The 20,121-nt window shown below is 32.9% G+C and overlaps 1 protein-coding gene across 9 annotated transcripts in view; it reads left to right on the plus strand.

Annotated features, from left to right (window-relative positions):
• Positions 1-20,121, plus strand: part of PHF14 (PHD finger protein 14) — a 199,482-nt gene that overhangs the window by 136,304 nt on the left and 43,057 nt on the right. For 6 of the 9 annotated variants that reach the window (XR_009735797.1, XR_009735796.1, XM_061413572.1 and 3 more), the window contains exon 17: positions 4,694-4,811. Coding sequence is in view for 4 of the 9 variants with exons in the window: in XM_061413572.1 (XP_061269556.1) it covers positions 4,694-4,811 (118 nt within the window). In the remaining 5 variants the exon portion in view is untranslated. Of the gene's footprint in view, positions 1-424; positions 450-3,903; positions 3,934-4,693; positions 4,812-20,121 lie in introns of those variants that run through there. The other 3 variants (XR_009735800.1, XR_009735798.1, XR_009735799.1) reach the window with 3 other exon arrangements.

Below are 20,121 nucleotides of genomic sequence, written 5' to 3' on the forward strand. Positions count from 1 at the left end.
CTTGAAAGGGATCTAAATCAAATGTTCATTGACATAAAAAATAGCTATGATTATGGACCATCCTAGTTATAATACATGTACATCACTTTTCAAGTCCCATGTTGTAGATTTCTGTTCTTCCTGAAATTTAGCTGATCATCTAGCTATAAATTATATATATATATATATAGGAGGTACACTTAACTTATTTTGGTTAGTTTTTGAAAGTAGTTACTTAGTGTACTTTCCCAATAAAATTATCAATTGGAAATTAAGGGAGTTTAAGAAACCCTTTGGAACACTAGCCTGTCTCTTAGGTGTAGATGGAAATGTTTCTTTTTACTTATATGCATATTCTCAGTAATCAGACAAACACATGATTGATTGCTTCTATGGATCACAGGACATATGAACATAAATCATTTTCTTCCTCTTCTTTGTCTAGGGTGCTATACTTAACCGTATGCTAAGTAAGTATTTTAAATACGTATAGAACTATGTTTATTTGGTCACTGTATTTTGTTAGATGAATGTGTAAAAGAGTATATACATATAGCTGCTTTACTGTTTAAATCTGTATCCATTATAAATCTGATGAGTAGAAAGTTGTATTTAGTAAGAATCTAATTAATCAGGTTTCCTTTTATTATAAATGGGATTTATTTTATCTCACTTAAAATTGTAATTTTAGAATGTCCTATAATATGTTAATGTGTACAAGTTTATTAGATGTTTCGAGGATATTCTTTAGGTATCCAGTTTGCATTTTATTAAAAAAAACTTTGTGTTTCTTTATACATTAGTTTTATATTATCTTTTGCTATTTTAAGACATTGTCTTTGCATTTAATATATGTGCCATTGGTATAATAGTCTGTTTTTTTAGCATAGACATTTGTGTTATTTAATAAAGTATATTGTGTTATATCAGTATGCTTTTGTGGGTCAATGACTGCTTTTTTCACAGTATTTATTATTTTGATAAATATGTTCCATATTATGTGTTGCAGTTATATATTTCCAAGTATATGTCAGAATTAGATGTAGCAGTCATAATAATTGAATCAGTAATTACTTCAACTGTTTCAGTTTTTTGGTAGCGGAATGATCACAGATCCTTACGAGTTTCTGATTTTTGAGTTTTTAAAATGATCTAAATTTGTAACCTAAGCCATAATTTGTTGGCTGACAAAATTTGCCAAAGTTAAAAAAGTGGTATGTGTGCGCGTGAAATAAGTAATTCACTATTTTTACCATCTAAACTGTTCTTTGATTTCTAGGATTCTTAATGCTATCTCTTACATTAGTTTATAGTGAAGTAATTCTTGCAAATTCTACTGGAGTTCACTTGTATCACTCAGGATATTTTTGTTACCACCACATGAAGCTATAGATATTTTCAATTAAATAGTTTAGGATAGAACAAATATATTTTTTTCTACATGGAAATAATTTTAGTCATTTTTAGAAAGCACTTATACTTATTTAGTAATAGTTATGATTTCAAGATTTGGGTTATTTCTTTTTCTGTTTGCCTCTCCTGGATTTTGGCAGTTCCTAAGTGTATTAACTGCTTCTTTTTGCTATTAATACTTAGTCTTGGAATTGCAGTTTTTATTTACTAGTGAGTGAGCTATAACTTCAGAGAATTCCTATATCACTCCCTGATTCTAACAAGTAAGTTCCTCCTTTCCTCTTGAACCCAACACTAATACATGTGTTCTATATGTAAACTAAGTCATTCTAAAAAGTATAATTAATGAAGGAGTCAGTAAGGATTGGGTCATTTCCAAATAGCATCTACTCAATATTATCTTCTAACAAATCTAACATATAAGATCTTTTCCTTTTGCATTTTTTATTGAGCTGAAAGATAGCTTGAGTTTACAGTTAATTGAAATCAGCTACAAATCTGAACTACTTCAGTGTCACAAACTTGTTCTTAATTTATTAGATTGAAAGAAAGAAACTGAAAGTGAAGTTGCTCAGTCGTGTCCGACTCTTTGCTACCCCATGGACTGTAGCCTACCAGGCTCCTCAGTCCATAGAATTTTCCAGGCAAGAGTACTGGAATGGGTTGCCATTTCCTTCTCCCAGGGATCTTCCCGACCCAGGGATCAAGCCCATGTCTCCCACATTGCAGGTGGACGCTTTACCGTCTGAGCCACCCGGGAAGCAATTATTAGATTGAAATATCTGTGTATATACGCATCTTTATATTCATTTACCATGAAGGTAAAAGGTAATGAATTATGATTTACCTCTATATTCATATAGTGTTTGATTCTAGTTGTACACTAGAAGTCATAATTTGCAAGTTCACTATGGCATGGACTTGTAAAGATACAGTAGTTAGGTTGTAATTTAATATGAACTAGGAAAACAATACTATAACTCTTCACTATCAAAAGCCTAGATTATTGGCAATCTAAACTTGCTTTAAAAAAACCTAAATTAAGCAAAAAAGACTATAGTTAACCAAAATTGAGCCCATGTACTTAGCAGCTCTCATTTCCATGTTCTTTTAACTGTCAATTTGCACAGATTTGAGTGATCTGTTTTCTGAATCCACAATGAATTATTGTTGGGGAGATGCTACTTAAATAACACTGACAATATCAGAAAGTAGTGACTGATATTTTCAAGCAAGTGAGGACCTAAAATAGTTGAATACAACAATTTAGACAGTATGGCAGACTGATGATACTTATTTCCAGACACACAAGTCTGGCACAACTGTTAGACATGTAGCAGTATCTGTTACTCGTGTTTGTGACCCGGGGATGACAAAGATAGAGTAAACCATATCTAACAGATTTTTCTTGATGAAGCAAAGAATGTGATTCTCCTTGAATTTCGCATTGAAGATGACTGAAATACTAGTTTCTGTGCTTGAAGGAGTTGCACTCTTAACCATCTAGAAATCTCTAGCTTCTCATAACTCAGAAATGCTTATACTCTGAAGGGTCCTGTATGTGTTTAATGTAACTGGAACCTTAACTACTGAAAGGTAAATAAGCTCAATTGAGAAGAACATAAAAGTGTACAGGCTTGCTATTTAGTTTTATGTAATGTTTGATATTAGCTATTTATTATCTATTATATTTTCTTAATAATAGAAAAATAGGTACTTAAACATTTTAACTACTCTTAAATATATTTTGGATAGTTGTATAATACTGGCACAACAAATAAAGTACCATTTATTATTCCATTTGATTTGATTTTTTTGTATAGCTAGAATTATTATAATAAACATTTTTATTCAAGTCCATCTCTTGAGTCTAAGCAAAAGTTTTTGGAAAAGTACTGAAGTTTGTTAGGTTTATAAGAAGAAAGTTATAGAGGAATGCATACATAAACTTCAGACATAGAATTTTGTTTTAGACTTCTTTATACCTGAATAGCTTAGCTAATTTGCTAAATTTTTTGAAACTCTTGATTCCTGAAATGGGAGATAGGGTTTTGTAGAATGATATGAAATTTTTACTATAAATATAAATTTGTAGTTCCCTTTATTGTGAAAATAAATTGCTTTTCTTTGCATGTTGTTTATCACAGTAACTCCTTCCCCTTTTTTTTCTAACAAAAGTTATTGAATAGTTATTTTGTACTTTATTTAAGTAACATAATTACTTAAATATGTTGTCTGTAAAATATCCTCTTTGCTTTCCTAGTTATAAATTCCTCAACTTTTTATGTTTTAAATCAATAAGGGTAACTTATACATTGAGAATATGACAGATTGGTTTGGAGAAAATATTATTTTTTTAACTTAAAGGAACACAAAATGAGGAATATAATCCTTTCTATAAAATATATACAACTTTGTTATTTGTTGTTAAATTTTCATCTTGTTATTCCAACTGATGCAAAATTCATTTTGAAAAACACTGAAATAATACAGATCTTTCTTCATTGTCAGCAGGATGAGATTGTCTGAAACGAAGAATAGGTATGGTAGTTTTCTTAGATTTTGTACCTCATAGGTGGCAAAGACACTATCAAAACATTTGTTAATAAGCTTTAAAATGTACTTAGGAGGTACTTTGAAAACCCACATGCACTGAAAGTAGCAGGTAAATTTTTGAGAAAATTTGTATTTTAGAAAATAACATAAAATTCCGAGTATGGTTTTTATTTGCTATAGATTATGTTAGCATGCTGCAAACATTAGAAATTGTTTTTAGAATCGACCTTAACTTAGAGAATGAGTGATGAGATACACAAATCGTATAGAATTAAGGTTAGTGTGGCCTAGTAGAATTCATTACATTTAAAATTTTTTAAAAATACTCATAATGTATTAGATTGAATTCAGTCTTTAATTATATGTATCTTGTATTATTAAATATTTTAAAACTAATAGGCAAGTGATTATTAAGTTCAAAATTGAAAATGTTAATATTAGTTTTGAACACATGGCTATACACATCAATTTATTCCTATGGTCTTAACATTTCTACCATCAATGTGTTCTAAATGATATTTGTTTTATTTGTTAATTTTGTTGTTTTGGTATTTTGTTTTTCCTAAAACATTTATTTCAGGTTTGGATTGTCTTTTTCATAAACATTAATTCAATAATCTTGTTAGCTAAGGATAGAATTAACAGTGTTACAATTGAAATATATAGTAGTTTACTGGTTTTTTGTTTTCTGAAAAGATGTTTTTTAATATTATTTAGATACACCATAAATCTGTTTACCCTGCAGGTGTGATGAATGCAGACTGTGCTACCATTTTGGTTGTTTGGATCCTCCTTTGAAAAAATCTCCTAAACAAACAGGCTATGGATGGATATGTCAGGAGTGTGATTCTTCATCTTCTAAGGTAAGAGGGGAAAACCTGTAAGAAAAAGTCTTGTTTCTGTTTATTTTGATAGCTTTTCTACATCTCACCATCAGCTTCCTCAGTTTAAAAATAATTGGAATATGAAGGACCAACATTTTAATCTGATGCACTTGAAGAAAATATTGCTTTGGTGATTTTATTGCTCTTAAATTAAAGAGTAAAGAACTCTACTGAAGTATATAAATGTTCTCTATGAAATATTTTAGCTGTGTTGTGTAGCATGTTAAATAGTCATCTAGTAACCAAAACTTGTCATCTTCTTCTTATTTATCACCCCTAGGGAATAACCAATAAAACCCAATTTAATTTTATACATGACTCATCTTAATATATAATCAATATATTATGAATTTTTATAATGAGTGTTCTTTGAGAAAACTAGTTTTTATATACTAAAATTTTGTATGATAATTATTTTAGATAAGTAGAAAGGATGAAATACCTAAAAATTTGTTTCATAGTTTATCTCCGAAAATAAACTATTGAAATTATATCCTTTGAATATCAATATTATAATCTTAGACTTCTCTGGTAGCTCAAACCTTTAATTGTGGTGATCAGCATTTTAAGATTACTATGTGTTTTATTTAAAATGTGTGAGTGAATAGCTGGACTCCTGATGCTTTGACTCACTTGACAGATATATTGAATATATTTGAACTAAGACAATACAATTAGGTTAAATTATTCTTCTTTAAATAGACAACAAAAGCTGACTGTCTATTGTAATATGAACTTCAAGCCATCTTTCCTAAATGCCACTTCAGTGCATTTGTTTTTCTTAGGGCGAATTAAAATTGACACTGAATTACTGTCTGATTATGGAATCAAAAATACTCATTTTATCAGTTAAAATGATTTACTCAAGCTTACCACAGATGCCATCTGTAAAAGCTTTTGTATTAAAAATTACAGAAAAGCATTTGGCTATAGGGAAAAAAAACTCTTTATTGTTTTCTCAAATAATGAAATTTATTAAAATTTTACATATTTTATATAATGGTTATTAAAATAGAATATTATGCATTTTATTTAATAATCAAAGCTTTTTTACTCAAGGTTTTTCAACTATATGATATCAAAAATAATTTTCCAGCTATTAAGACCCATATTTAAGATGGAGCATATTTAATATCAATATTTTATTACATAATTTAAAAATGCTTTCTAGAAATTATATTTAAGTGAAAAAATAATAGTGTACTATAGATTTTAAATAATCATCTTATGGGACTCTTTGTGATTTAATTTTTCTAAGTGTGTTTTTTGTTTGGGATTTTCTTCTACCCTCAAAAAGTAATTAGGAAAGCAATTTTTGAAAAAACATTAAAAAAAAAGAAAAGAAAAAACATTTATTGCATTTTATAAATAAGTCTTTTTGTGTACATTCTTTTAAAAATGTTTTATACTACTCTAATTATGTAGCATTGTATTAAATCCAGAGTGCCTTTGTTAAGTTATGTAGTAACTTCATTAACGAACATTGAAAATGCAAGGGGATGTATTTCTCATATGTTAGGAATATATAAAATGAATATTTTGTAAATGCAGTAGGCGCATGCCAGTAGCCATTGAGTTGTTCCCGTATCTTGTTTTTCCCTCTGTTTGAGAGAATAAGATCTTTGAACTCTGAATGGAAATCTCTTAGTAAGATACGTTGTTGAAAAGTTGCATTGCACTTGCTGTACTCTGACCTGTATTGAATGAACACCAGATGTAAACAGCCAGCATTTCCAGACTTTGATTTAAATATGGTATCTCACTGCTGAATGTCACAGCAGTTTATTGTAAGATTTACAGCAGTGAAATGGATTTATATTTTTATCATATCAAGATGAATACTATATACTTCTACTTTTTTCCTATGAAAAATTAAGCAATATAATAGTTAAGCTGAAAGTTGTGTTAGCGTTAGTTGCTCAGTCGTATCCAACTCTATGGGAATCTCATGGACTTTAGCCTCTGTCCATGGAATTCTCCTGCCAAGAATACTGGAGTGGGTTGCATTACCCTTCTCCAGGGGATCTACCCAACCCAGGGATTGAACCTGCATCTCTTATGTCTCCTGCACTGACAGGAGGGTTCTTTACCACTAGCACCTCCAGGGAAGCCGAATTCATTCCTTTGGATACTTGTGTTAAATCAACTCTGTTTTGCTCACTTTGAAAACTTTCATTCCTGACCAGCAGGTAGTGAATTTCTGTTTACATTTTCTCTTGTGAGGTGTTGACTAGTATTGGGTTCCAAGAAGAAAACATTGATAATGTCAGGTTTACAATTCAGTAAATTGCTGCAGAAACTCTCAAACTAAGAAAGCAGTATATTAACATCTGTCAAAAAATTAGTATCATTTGGGGGCCTAAAAGAAATCCAGAATAAAAGTTAATATGTTTTGCTTGTCCTTTATTCTCCTCTGGCTTTGGTGGAATGATATTTTTTAGTTAATACTAGGTATATTTGCCATGTTCATATATTATAATGATATGAAAAGCTAAGGTAGAAATAGTTATTGCCAGGAGAAAGGAATCAGTTGCCAATAAATTTAGGTGGGGGCAAGTGAGTATAAAATTGTTAATAGCCATAAATACGTATATATGATAGGATTATTAATCCAAGAAGTCTTAACTTTATTATAAACATTTGACTCCAGTGTAGTAAATTATTGTATAAGGTATGGGTGTGTAGTTGAAAATGTGCTTGAAAATGCATTGCACTTATACATTATTTAACTGTTAAAACATTGTCTCTAAATTTTTGCCTACTAGTGGAAGCTCTAAAATACTGCCATGCATACTCTGAGCAACATAATGTATTTATATATGACTTTGTCTTTGAAGTAATGGGTTTTCTTTTTTCATAAGCTTTATGAGAGCAAAAATCTTCTGTCACTAGTCCTGCCTATTGCTTTTAATTTCACTTTCACAGAAATGAAATTATGTAAACACAAAAGTCTAACAAGATTCATCATATCTCAATCCATGATATAAAGTTCTAGCTCATGAAAGATAAAATATACCCAAGTATATTAAATTAATAATAATATATAATTAATGATATTGATTTAATAACAATTTACCTAACAGAATGATTTTTTAACTGAGATATAATTGACTTACATTATGTTAGTTTCAGATATACAACATAATGATTCAATATTTGTATATAAAATTACTTTTATTCTATCCAAAACCACAAAGTATGATATAAGACTGTCTCTGCCTTATCAGTCCTTCATATCTAGGTCACTGCTGCTGATAGTCGCTTCAGTCGTGTCCAACTCTTTGCGACCCCATGGACTATAACCTGCCAGGCTCCTCTGTCCATGGGATTCTCCAGGCAAGAATACTGGAATAGGGTGCCTTTCCTTCTCCAAGGGGTCTTCCCGACCCAGGGATCGAACCCAGGTTTCCCTCCATGCAGGCAGATTCCTTACTGTCTGTGCCACCAGGGAAGCCCATAGGTAATCACTAGGTTTCATTAAAAATGACCATCTACACGGGCTCAGATATAAACGTTACATGTAACACACATGGAGAGACAAATCTATACACATACATACAAACACATGCACAAAACATTTTCTTCTACAGATTATGCTTCAAAGATACTTAACTAAGGCAGTAGCTACCCAGGACAATGTGACGTGTTTGTATTCAGTGGGGCTAGTTCATTCCTACCAGTTACCAGCATTAGGTTTTTCCCCTTGTGCTTTGCTATGTTGTGAAAATACTGTTGCCATTGAATGCTGTATACCTGGAAAATCAGTGCATTTTGTTCTTACTCCTCTGCCTCACCCATCTTTTATTTTTTCTTCCATCCTTACTTTCATCCATTCTCCCTAGCCAAATACCTGAATTCATCTTCAGGTTTTCTTCATCCTGTCCCAAATAGACAGTCAGTCACTTGCTTGTACAAGGACTAGCTTGTACATTTGCTAGTCACAGAATCTTGTACAGGTGTTTCCTTAAATATATCTCCAGTTTTTCTTTGCTCCTTTTCTCTACTGTTATTGCTTTTATTCTTAGATTTGTTGATGTGGTATTCACACGGATTGATTTGCAGATATTGAAAAATCCTTGCATCCCAGGGATAAATCCCACTTGATTATGGTGTATGATCCTTTTAATGTATTGTTGGATTTGGTTTGCTAGTATTTTGTTGAGGAGTTTTGCATCTATGTTCATCAGTGATATTGGTCTGTAATTTTATTTTTTTGTGATATCTCTGTCCAATTTTGATATCAGGGTAATGTTGGCCTCCTAGAATGAGTTTGGGAGTGTTCCTTCCTCTGCAATTTTCCGAAAGAGTTTCAGAAGGATAGGTTAATTCTTCTTTAAATGTTTGATAGAATTCATCCGTGAAGCCATCAGGTCTAAGACTTTGTCTGTTGGGAGTTTTTTAATGGCAACTTCAGTATCAGTATTTATGATGGGCCTGTTCATATTTTCTTTTCTATTTCTTTCTGGTTTAGTCTTAAGAGATTGTACCTTTATGAGGATTTGTCTATTTCTGCTAGGTTGTCCATTTTATTAGCATATAGTTGCTTATTGTAGTCTCTTACAATCCTTTGTATTTCAGTGGTGTCCATTGTAACTTCTCCTTTTTCATTTCTAATTGTATTTATTTGAGCCCTCTCCCTCTTATTCCACGTTAATATAGGGCACAATTCACTAGTCTCTCTTTTTTAGGGTATACTTGATATAGATCTCAACAACTGCTTTGTACTAAAACACCCCAAATGAGGATATTTTGATAGGGTTAAATGAACATGAATAAAATCCTTTTGAAAGAATATATATATTCACCAGTGCCACTGAGGATTTAAATACACATCATATATTTTACAGTGACTGTGCCAGTTATGATTCTAGCTTTTCATCCCTGTTCATGCTGTGTTTTGTGAAAAGCCAAAGGGTATACATGACAGATCATTACCTGAGTACTACAAAATGAGCTGCCTTAGCTTGAGACTTCCATTTGGTTCACTCTTATTTCATCTTTCTAGTACTCTTTTTAGTGGTAATAAGTTGAATTCATATGCATGAAAATCTCATCTAAATCCATATGTAAGATTTTCTGGAACTGCAAACTTATGACACACTAGCTCAGGCAAGTGCGGTACTTTTTGATAATCATTTGTGTTAGAAATCCCTGAGTAGGGAAGCATGCTTTTTTTTTTTTTCAATTTTTGTTTCATTTTTCACTTTTTTTTTTTTTTTGCATTGAGCAGCTAGAATTCTATAACTGAAATTCTTATGTCAAAATGACATGTTGAATATTTATTAGCAAATAAAATAGTCATTGAGAATTTTGATTCTTTAAGAACTGCACAGAACAATCTCTCCAAGGAGTATCTTGCCACAATACATTAAACAAGCACATTTAATTGAACCTGGTGATATTGAAAATTGAATGTCTGAGCTTTATGTATTATGAAGATTTATGAAAAATATAAAATTAAAATGAGTTATCCTTTAAAGTTCTTCTAAATTTGAATTGTATAACTGACCCATAAAAGAGGACTTTTTAATATTTTTGCTATTCATTTGACCTCTGGGATTTTATCTGGCATTAGGTTAGATTTTAAGTTTCTAAATTTAGCCTGGTTGACAGAGAAGTCATTTTCAGGTAAAACTTATACCGCTTAACCATCTTAATTCAGTATTCTTCTGGAACTTGTATGATGTTAGTGGTTATAACAATATGTTTTTTCAAACTTTCCTGAGTTTTGATTTTCCTTTTTACTGATACAGTTATGTAAAGTCTAGAGAAAAGTTGTTTACATAGTATCCTAAATTAGAATCCCATAGAACAATTCTGGTAGTTTGTAGACTTACTAAAAGTCTGAGAATTAAAACTGGTTATCCTTCATGATAGCTAGAGTTAAATATTTAAACTTCAGATTTCCTCTTTGCTAGATTTCCACACACTTCCAGTAGATCTTGTACCTTAACCTAGGCTAAATTCAGGCAGTTGCTGGTTACTCTAGAATTTTCCCTGGCAGGCATAATTGTATAAATGTCTTTTAAGTCTTAATTTGTAATAGAGTGCTTCAGATAATATTTTTATCAAGTACTTTGAGACTCGTAGCAGTGTTTTGTGATTTCGATAAAAAGTAATAACCATTAATAATTCTAACTATAGTTGGTAAAAAGTGAAAGTGAAAGTTGTTCAGTCAGTCATCTCCGACTATTTACTACCCCCTGAACTGTAGCCTGCCGGATTCCTCTGTCCATGGAATTTTCCAGGCAAGAATACTGGGAATGGGTAGCCAATCCCTTCTCCAAGGGATCTTCCAGATGCAGGGATCAAACCCGGGTCTCCTGTATTACAGGCAAATTCTTTACCATCTGAGCCACCAGGGCATTAACAATCTTTGTTTTGCTGAAAATTGTTACTTGGTAAAAATATTACTTGAAGATAGGGTTCATAAGCATGTCTAGGACAATCAAGTAAACTGCTTTTTGAGCCGGCAGTAATGATCAATAAAAAGTTCAGTTTATTATATCAACATTCAATTTAAACAAATAAAACACACTAATTTTTTTTAAGCGCAATACCAACTATAGTAGTGTGCTTTATTTGTTTAAATTGAACATTTATGTACTGAACTGAACATTTTATTGGTCATTATTGCCTGCTCAAAAAAATTGTTTACTTGACTGTCTTAGACATGTTTCTGAACCCTATCTCCAGATAATATTTTTATCAAGTAACAATTTGTACCAAAACAGATTGTTTATGGTTATTCTTTGTAACAGAATTGGAATCTACACTGATCTGTTAATTCTGTAATCTAGGATAATTTTCATGTGAACTCTGCAGTACACATGAATCACACTGGCATATCCCAATAAGTTATGGTCGGGTAATCCTTAAGAACCTTTTCAAAAATAGGATTTCTTTCCTCTGGTAAAGTTTGTTAGTTTTTATGACATACATTTTTATATATCTCAGCATCATATTTACAGAAAAAGAAAATGATTAGGACCTCTAAAATACACAAATGTTTTCTCTCAATATTTTGAAAAATTGGAAAAACTAAATCACCTTTTAAGTTACACGTTCTACCAACTTGGAAAACCAAGCCATTTTCTAATTCAGATGGTATGTGGGTTTGATATGTTTAAATAACATGCTGTGAACCCTCTTATGGAATACCGTATGATGAGAAACTGAATCAACCAAGATAAATAAAGTGCAGTAGGGTGCCATATATAGGAATATCATTTAGAGATTACTAACTTCATTCTATCCTTTGGTTTCAAAAAATTTTGTTTTTATTTTGGAGGAAAAGTTACCTACTAAAAATCTGGTGGCTAAGCTGAAGGATATTTCATTACAACTTTTAACAAGTTAGTAAGAATATTTTTACCTTACTATCCCAGCATTTGAAACATTAATTTGGGGTTATGTAATATACCAAGGAGGAATGAAGAATGTATTAATTATGTCAACTTACTATTCTAGTATTCATGTATAATGTGAGTATGAAAGACATTGTTCATTGCAAACTGATGGTCTTAATTGAATTAAGCAAGCCCATTCTCAGAGTTGTGAAAGGAACACCTGAATAATAGGAAAGGCTTAAATTCTAGCTTCAAAAAACAGAGAGATCATGTATTCTAGATGTACATACAGTTATATTTATATAGTTACTTTCTTCTAATTTAAACATTTAGTTTTACCATTTCATCATTTTATAGAGTTACTTATTTCTTGAAGAATTGTCTTTCTAACCTATGTATTGTGGTTTCAGAAGTAACCTTTTGCATAAAACTTCAGTTCAGTTCAGTTCAGTCGCTAAGTTGTGTCTGACTCTTTGCGACCCCATGAGTCACAGCACGCCAGGCCTCCCTGTCCATCAGCATCTCCCGGAGTTCACTCAAACTCATGTCCATCGAGTCAGTGGTGCCATCCAGCCATCTCATCCTCTGTCGTCCCCTTCTCCTCCGGCCCCCAATCCCTCCCAGCATCAGAGTCTTTTCCAATGAGTCAACTCTTCGCATGAGGTGGCCAAAGTAGTGGAGTTTCAGCTTTAGCATCATTCCTTCCAAAGAAATCCCAGGGCTGATCTCCTTCAGAATGGACTGGTTGGATCTCCTTGCAGTCCAAGGGACTCTCCAGAGTCTTCTCCAACACCACAGTTCAAAAGCATCAATTCTTTGGGGCTCAGCTTTCTTCACAGTCCAACTCTCATATCCATACATGACCACTGGAAAAACCATAGCCTTGACTAGATGGCCCTTTGTTGGCAAAGCAATGTCTCTGCTTTTTAATATGCTATCTAAAACTTAGACTTCTTTAAATCTAAGCTAAGAGAATTAAGGGAAGCCTGGCATGCTGAAGTCCATGGGGTCGCAAAGAGTCGTACATGACTGAGCTACTGAATTGACTGAAGAGAATTAAATGTATGAACTCTGATAGCTAATGAAATTGAGTTCTGATATCAAATATATTTAAGCATTCTAACCTTGATTTTCTGCTAGAATCCTATCAAGATTAAAAAGAAACTAAAAATTAAGGGTTAGTGTCCTGTGTTACATTGGCTATGTTACATTATGACACTCATTTTTAAAAATTAAATTTATTTATTTTTAATTGAAGGATAATTGCTTTACAATAATTGTATGGTTTCTGTGGACCATCAGCATGAATCAGCCGTAGGCATACCTATGTCTCCTCCGTCTTGAGCTTCCCTCCCACCTTCCTCCCCATCCCACACATCTAGGTTGTTACATATACCTGGTTTGAGTTCCTTGAGTCATACAGCAAATTCCCATTGGCTGTCTGTTTTCCATATGGTAGTATATAAGGTTCCATGTTGCTCTCTCCCTGTGTCCCACTGTCTCCTTCCTCCCCACTACCCCGTGTCCATAAGTCTGTTGTCTTATGTCTGTGTCTCTGTTGCTGCCCTGCAAGTATCAGTACCGTCTTTCTAGATTCTCTATGTATGCACTAGGCACATACCCTGAGGAAACCAAAGTTAACACACTCATTTTTGACATTCTGAAATTAGAATGTGTATCTACAAGTAGCTTGTTTCTTTAAGTGATAATATTTCTTTTTTCCATAAAAATTTGCCATGAGGTTCAGAGTTATAAACTGAGTCATTGTTGAGTAAGAAAGTAGAGTAATTTAAAATGTACAGAAAGTTGAAGTATGCAGCGTGATGTAGAGGTAAGAGCTTTATAAGCTTTGAAAAGAAGCAAACTGAGTTCAGATATTATTAATAACTATTTACAATGTTTGTGACCTTCAGCAAGTTGCTTCACTTAATGTGAGTTTCAGGTTGCTCATTTGTGAAAAGTTTAGTGGCAATATTTAGAATTTACTTTATCAAGGTGTATGTGGTCAGTAAATAACATGTCTTCTTAATGACTTCTTAAAAATAAGCAGTCATTTTAGCTGTGGAGAGAAGGGTTCAAAATCAGCGATAATGTTCTGATTTTTCAACTGTAAATTTTTTTTAAGTAATCTGAAGAGCAGTTTGCTGTGTTTTATATTTTATCTTTACACATTCCAAGTAAAAATTTTTTCTTTTCTCAGAGTTCTACACTAAATAGAGTAAGGTCATGTCTAAGACATAAACTGATACAGGCAAGAGTTCTTTTTTAGGGAAAAGTGTTTTTAACCAAAATCATGTTTTGTTAATAGGTGAAGAAATATCAAAGAAATTTCCCATAGACTGGAGGAATATTATTTCCATGTCAAGGTCATGAAAGCTATAAACTTGAAACTGAGATGAAAGTAAAAAGTAAATAAAATTTAAAAGTAGCAAACTACTGAAGATAGTTGTAAGATAACTTATGAATTTACTTTATCAAGGTGTATGTGGTTTGGTAACAAAAGACTCATCAAGCCTAACAAATAGCTTTTAGAGAAATAAAGTAAAAATGTTAGTCACTCAGTCATGTCTGACTCTTTGCAATCCTATGGACTGTGGCTTACCAGGCTCCTCTGTCCATGGGATTATCCAGTCAAGAATACTGGAGTGGGTTGCCATTTCCTTCTCCACTGGCTCTTCCTGACCCAGGGATCAAACCTGGATCTCTCAAATTGCAGGGAAATTCTTTACCATCTGAAGCATCAAGGACAGGCAACATACCCTTTTTTCACATAAATGTTGCCGTACCTTTAAGGATGGAAATGTGGGGGGTTCTGGGCCATCATTTTTACATTCCTTGTGGTACCTGGAAATTAAAGTTATTAACTTTTAGGGCAACTGTGTAAATACATTTAGAATTCCGTAAAATGATTATGTGCCTTCAATATGCCTCACAAACGTTTGTGCCAAAAGAAAGCTTCCCATGAAGTAAATAAGTAAATTTGTACTCATTCTCAGATGCTACTAATTCTCAGATGCTACTAATTCTCAGATGCCTTTCTCTCAAAAAGGTAGAATTTAATACATGCTTTATTTGTTTAAGTTAAAGGGCAGTGATTTATATATGTAAATTCCTAAGAACCCTGACTTGACACCTCATACCTTTCTCTCTCTCTCTGCCACCTGCTCCCCTGATTCTCAGTGGAAGAAACCATTAATAATATACATTCTTAATAATAGTTTATAAATGTCTATATTTGTTTACCTTCATGTAACTTTAAAAGTAGAATATCTCTTCTGGGAATATCAAATATGCTAGTCTTAAAAAAAAATTCTTGAACTTCTGATTTTGATATTATAATTTGAGATTTTCATCATTTGTCAATCTGCCTAGCCCAAATTTCAGTGATTTCCCTTCAAAGTATAGCCTACAAACATCTGCATTAGGGTCATCTAAAGTACTGTTAGGGCTTCCCTGATAGCTCAGTTGGTAAAGAATCTGCCTGCAATGCAGGAGACCCTGGTTTGATTCCTGGGTTGGGAATATCTGCTGGAGAAGAGATAGGCTACCTACTCTAGTATTCTTGGGCTTCTCTTGTGACTCAGCTGGTAAAGAATCTGCCTGCAATGTGGGAGACCTGGGTTGGATCCCTGGGTTGGGAAGATCCCCTGAAGAAGGGAAAAGGCTACCCACTCCAGTATTCTGGCCTGAAGAATTCTGTGGACTGCATGGGGTCACAAAGAGTCAGACATGACTGAGTGACTTTCACTTTCACTTTCAAAGTACTGTTAAATAGGCAGTGTGGAGGGCCCATGCAGATGTGCTAAATCAATATTCCTGGAATGACGCCCAGCAATCAGCATTATTATAAGCACCACAGGTGATAATTATACTTACTTGCTAACGTTTAAGAACCTCGGGTCAAAGAACCTTCTTTGACCCTAATTTCTTTTAAATTTCTTACACACAGTTTTGTCTCTGAAGTATTCACTTATTGTACCTACAGAATATCATTCATTCTCAGACTTTATTCTTCTCTAATGGGACTTTCTTTCAACCTGACAAGCAGGTTCAAGATAGACTGAGTTAGGTTCAGTACTGTAGTATCTGTAATATTCCCTTTCTTCTTTGCTCATTCTGGAATTGTCCAGCAGTATCTCAAGGATCTTCTCTGAGCTATCGATTCTCTTTGTCCCCATCAATCTTCCTGTTACTCAGCTTCATATTTTTTTCTACTTTTATATAGCTGTTGACACTGTTGTACTTCTTTTTTACAAACTCCTTCCTTGCCTTTAGGTTTCCCTGGTAGCTCAGACAGTAAAGAATCCACCTGCAATGTGGGAGCCCTGGGTTTGATCCCTGGGTTGGGAAGATCCCCAGGAGGAAGGAATGGCAAACCCACTCCAGTATTCTTGCCTTAGAGAATCACCATGGACAGAAGAACTTGGTGGGCTACAGTCTGTGGGGTCGCAAAGTCGGACATGACTGAGCGGCTAAACACATACATCTTTGCCTTCAGTGCACCTGTTTTCTTCTGGTTTTCTCTCCCTTTTATCAGACTTTTTTTTTTTTTTGCCTTTTGATAAGCTTCTTTTGCCTGTTCTCACTGTCTTCTCACTCTGCAGGTGATAGCATCCATACCTAAGGGTCACTACCGTACCAGTTTTGCTACAGGAATACCTGGGACTTAAGATTAATGATCCATCTACTTACTTTCTCTGAGTTAATGTTAATCAAGAGAGAGAAAGTTTCTATCTTTTAAAATATTATCTTTCAATCTAATAATTAGGACATAATGTAATGATAAATTTATATTACATTTACAAAAAATAAGTGTTATTTGGCCATTTCCATTATCTTATAGTCTCCATTTCAGAGAAGGCAATGGCACCCCACTCCAGTACTCTTGCCTGGAATATCCCATGGATGGAGAAGCCTGGTGGGCCCTCCATGGGGTCACTAAGAGTCGGATACGACTGAGCGACTTCACTTTCACTTTTCACTTTCATGCATTGGAGAAGGACATGGCAACCCACTCCAGTGTTCTTGCCTGGAGAATCCAGGGATGGGGGAGCCTGGTGGGCTGCCGCCTATGGGGTCGCACAGAGTCGGACACGACTGAAGCCACTTAGCAGCAGCATTGTCTCCCTTTACTATAAAGCTTGAATAGAATATGCTTAACTAGAAGAATACACAACAGCTTGATCTCCAGGTGAAATATTAGTGTGAAGATATGATTAAATATAATTGAGGTGTCAGACTGTATTTGAGTTTTGTTTAACTTTAAAGCTAGAGAGTAGTAATTCAAAATAGCAAATTTTTAGTGTAATAAAACTAATATCCTTTATATAAATCTTGCTTTAAAAAATTCATGTTTCTTACTCTTTTTTTTCTCCTTTTTTTATTCTCTGTCTCTACTTTTCTGAAGAAATTTGAAGTCAGAAAAAATAATTACATATTTTTTGTGTGTTTTAAAAAATTTTTTACAGATGTAATGCATGGTTTTTGTAGAGTATTTGGAAAATTTTAAAAACAGAAAGAAAAATACTAAAAATTACCTGCATGTAACTGCATTATATGACAATTTCCCATAGTGTTAAATACTCTTTTCTAATGAGATTTTTAAAGTACTGTACAGTATTTTTTTTGCTCATATAGACTCTCAGTGTAGTTTATGAGTCAAAAAAATGAACATTTTAAAAATAAAAAAGAACACCCTACTAGTAATAATATTAGTAATTAATATTCATTGAGTACCTCTATGTGCCTAGCATTATGTAAGCACTTAAAATGTATAATCTCATTTAATCCTCACTATATGATATATTACTGGTTTTATGGTAGTTACTATTTTTCAGCCCCTTTTTGTAGATTAAAAAAGATGAGGTTCAAAGAAGTTGGGTTTTACACAGCAAATATGTGGTATAACAGTGATTCAAACCCAGATCTGCCTGATTCAAAGCCTTGTTTTAGAAATTTGATTCTCTATTCCTTGTTGCAAGAGGTTCTCAAATTAGATTTTGTCCTGAAGCCACTTTAGATTTTCATCATATAGAAACTCAGTTAATTTTTTTTTTTTTACAAATAAACACTGGTAGTAATAGGAAAAGGAAAAGTGTTTGTTAAATGGGATCTGTTCCGATCTTTTTAATGAATAGGAGACTTAAGGTAATTCTTAAATAAATAAATTAAAGATGTTTCCCCTATAAAGTATTAAAAGATGGACTATAATTCCTCAAGGCCCTTTCTTTATAAAATTCAGTGAAATAAGTGTCTGTGTTTAGGGAGCTGCCGCTTGACAACATAGATGATTTATGTGGTCCTGGCAGAATCTAATCTACTGTAGTTGGAGGGAAGTGAGGGAAGGGATCTAAAAGTGAAAAAAAAGTTTTATTAGGCATTAAGCACTGTGTTTTAGCTGAGTCAAATATTACTGCCTAATGTATGTCATGAGTTGTAAAAGTCTGAAAGTCTGTACTGTAAAGAGAAACTAAAACCAACCACGTGCAATCGTTTTGCAAAGATAGTTTACGAATATTTGGATTTGTACCATGTAAGCCACTTTATGCATAAACTGGAAGGTTTTGTATATTTTTTCAATGGTAACGTAATTTTACAGTAAAAAATCTTATTCAAAAACAAATACCTTGTTTGTCGGTAGATCAAAACTGTTTGTTATGCAATTTAGACTCATATGGGTTAGTTCTTTTGTTAATTCTTTTGTTGTTCTTTAACCAAAGAGTATGAAATTGTTACCTCATCTATAAAATGTTTAAAAATGTTTCATTTCTTCTTGACAGATAAAGATCCATCTATGTAGCTTTTTATTCCACTGTATCTTGACCTGTGATCTAGCTCAGCCATCTACATTCTTTTGTGATTTCAGACTTCTATAGGTTATTTTAGCTAGCTTTAATAAAATTTTCTCTTTTTTCCTTTGGACCATATTCATATGCTTAATTTAAACTCTGGTCACCTAAGATGCAATCTATTTTAATGTTTTCTCTGAAGGTTTCTTAAAGGTTTATGTTGCAGTGTTATATTGTCATTGAAGTTAAGTTGGTTTTTTGTTAAATGTACCTTCGATAATGGCTACAAATGATTATCTGCTTCACTGGTTTGAAAACTCTTTAAGGTATGCCTATAGAGGTTAAAATTTTTTAAGAATCACTTTGAAAAGTTCAAAATGCATCAGAGCATTTTTTTCAGTTCACTTTTGTGTTCCTGAGGGACTCGACTATTTTTTCAACTTCTAAAGACAAAAATAGTATTCTAAAATTCTGTTTTTAAAATATAGATTAGCAGATATCTGTGATCCAGTTTCTGAAGCATAGATATATAAGGTGTGTGTGTGTACATTAGTCACTCAGTGGTATCTAACTCTTTGTGACCCTACGGACTGTCTAGCCTGCCAGGCTCCTCTGTCCATGGAATTCTCCATGGAATACTGGAGTGGGTTGCCTTTTCCTTCTCCAAAGGATTTTCCCAATCCAGGGATCGAACCTGAGTTTCCTGCATTACAGGCAGATACTTTACCATATGAGCCACCAGGGAAGCCAATAAGATATATAGATAATAAGAGGATATATAGTAATATATATAATATAATATAGTCTAAAGCAAATCATGAACATGAGATGTTTCAGCATTATTTTCTTATTTTAATGCAACTGTTTCAAGAAAAAAATTGTTACTTAAATAACTCAATTCAAACTTTATTCCAGGATCCAGTCATTAGTTTACTTACCATTAAAGTCAATTTATCTCCACTTGATGCCATTTTAGGATTATGAGTGAAGTAGATATTTTTAGAAAGTTTTATTTTCTCTTTTGAAGAAGACAAAGTGATATATAATTTAGACATCTCCCAACCCTTTCCCTGTGACATTTAGTGAAGATGTGGAAGCTTTACCCTGTTTACACCATAAATACTATATAAAGTATAATCTTATTCTCCTTTT

This window comes from Bos javanicus, chromosome 4 (assembly GCF_032452875.1).
Source record: "Bos javanicus breed banteng chromosome 4, ARS-OSU_banteng_1.0, whole genome shotgun sequence".
Lineage (NCBI taxonomy): Eukaryota > Metazoa > Chordata > Mammalia > Artiodactyla > Bovidae > Bos > Bos javanicus.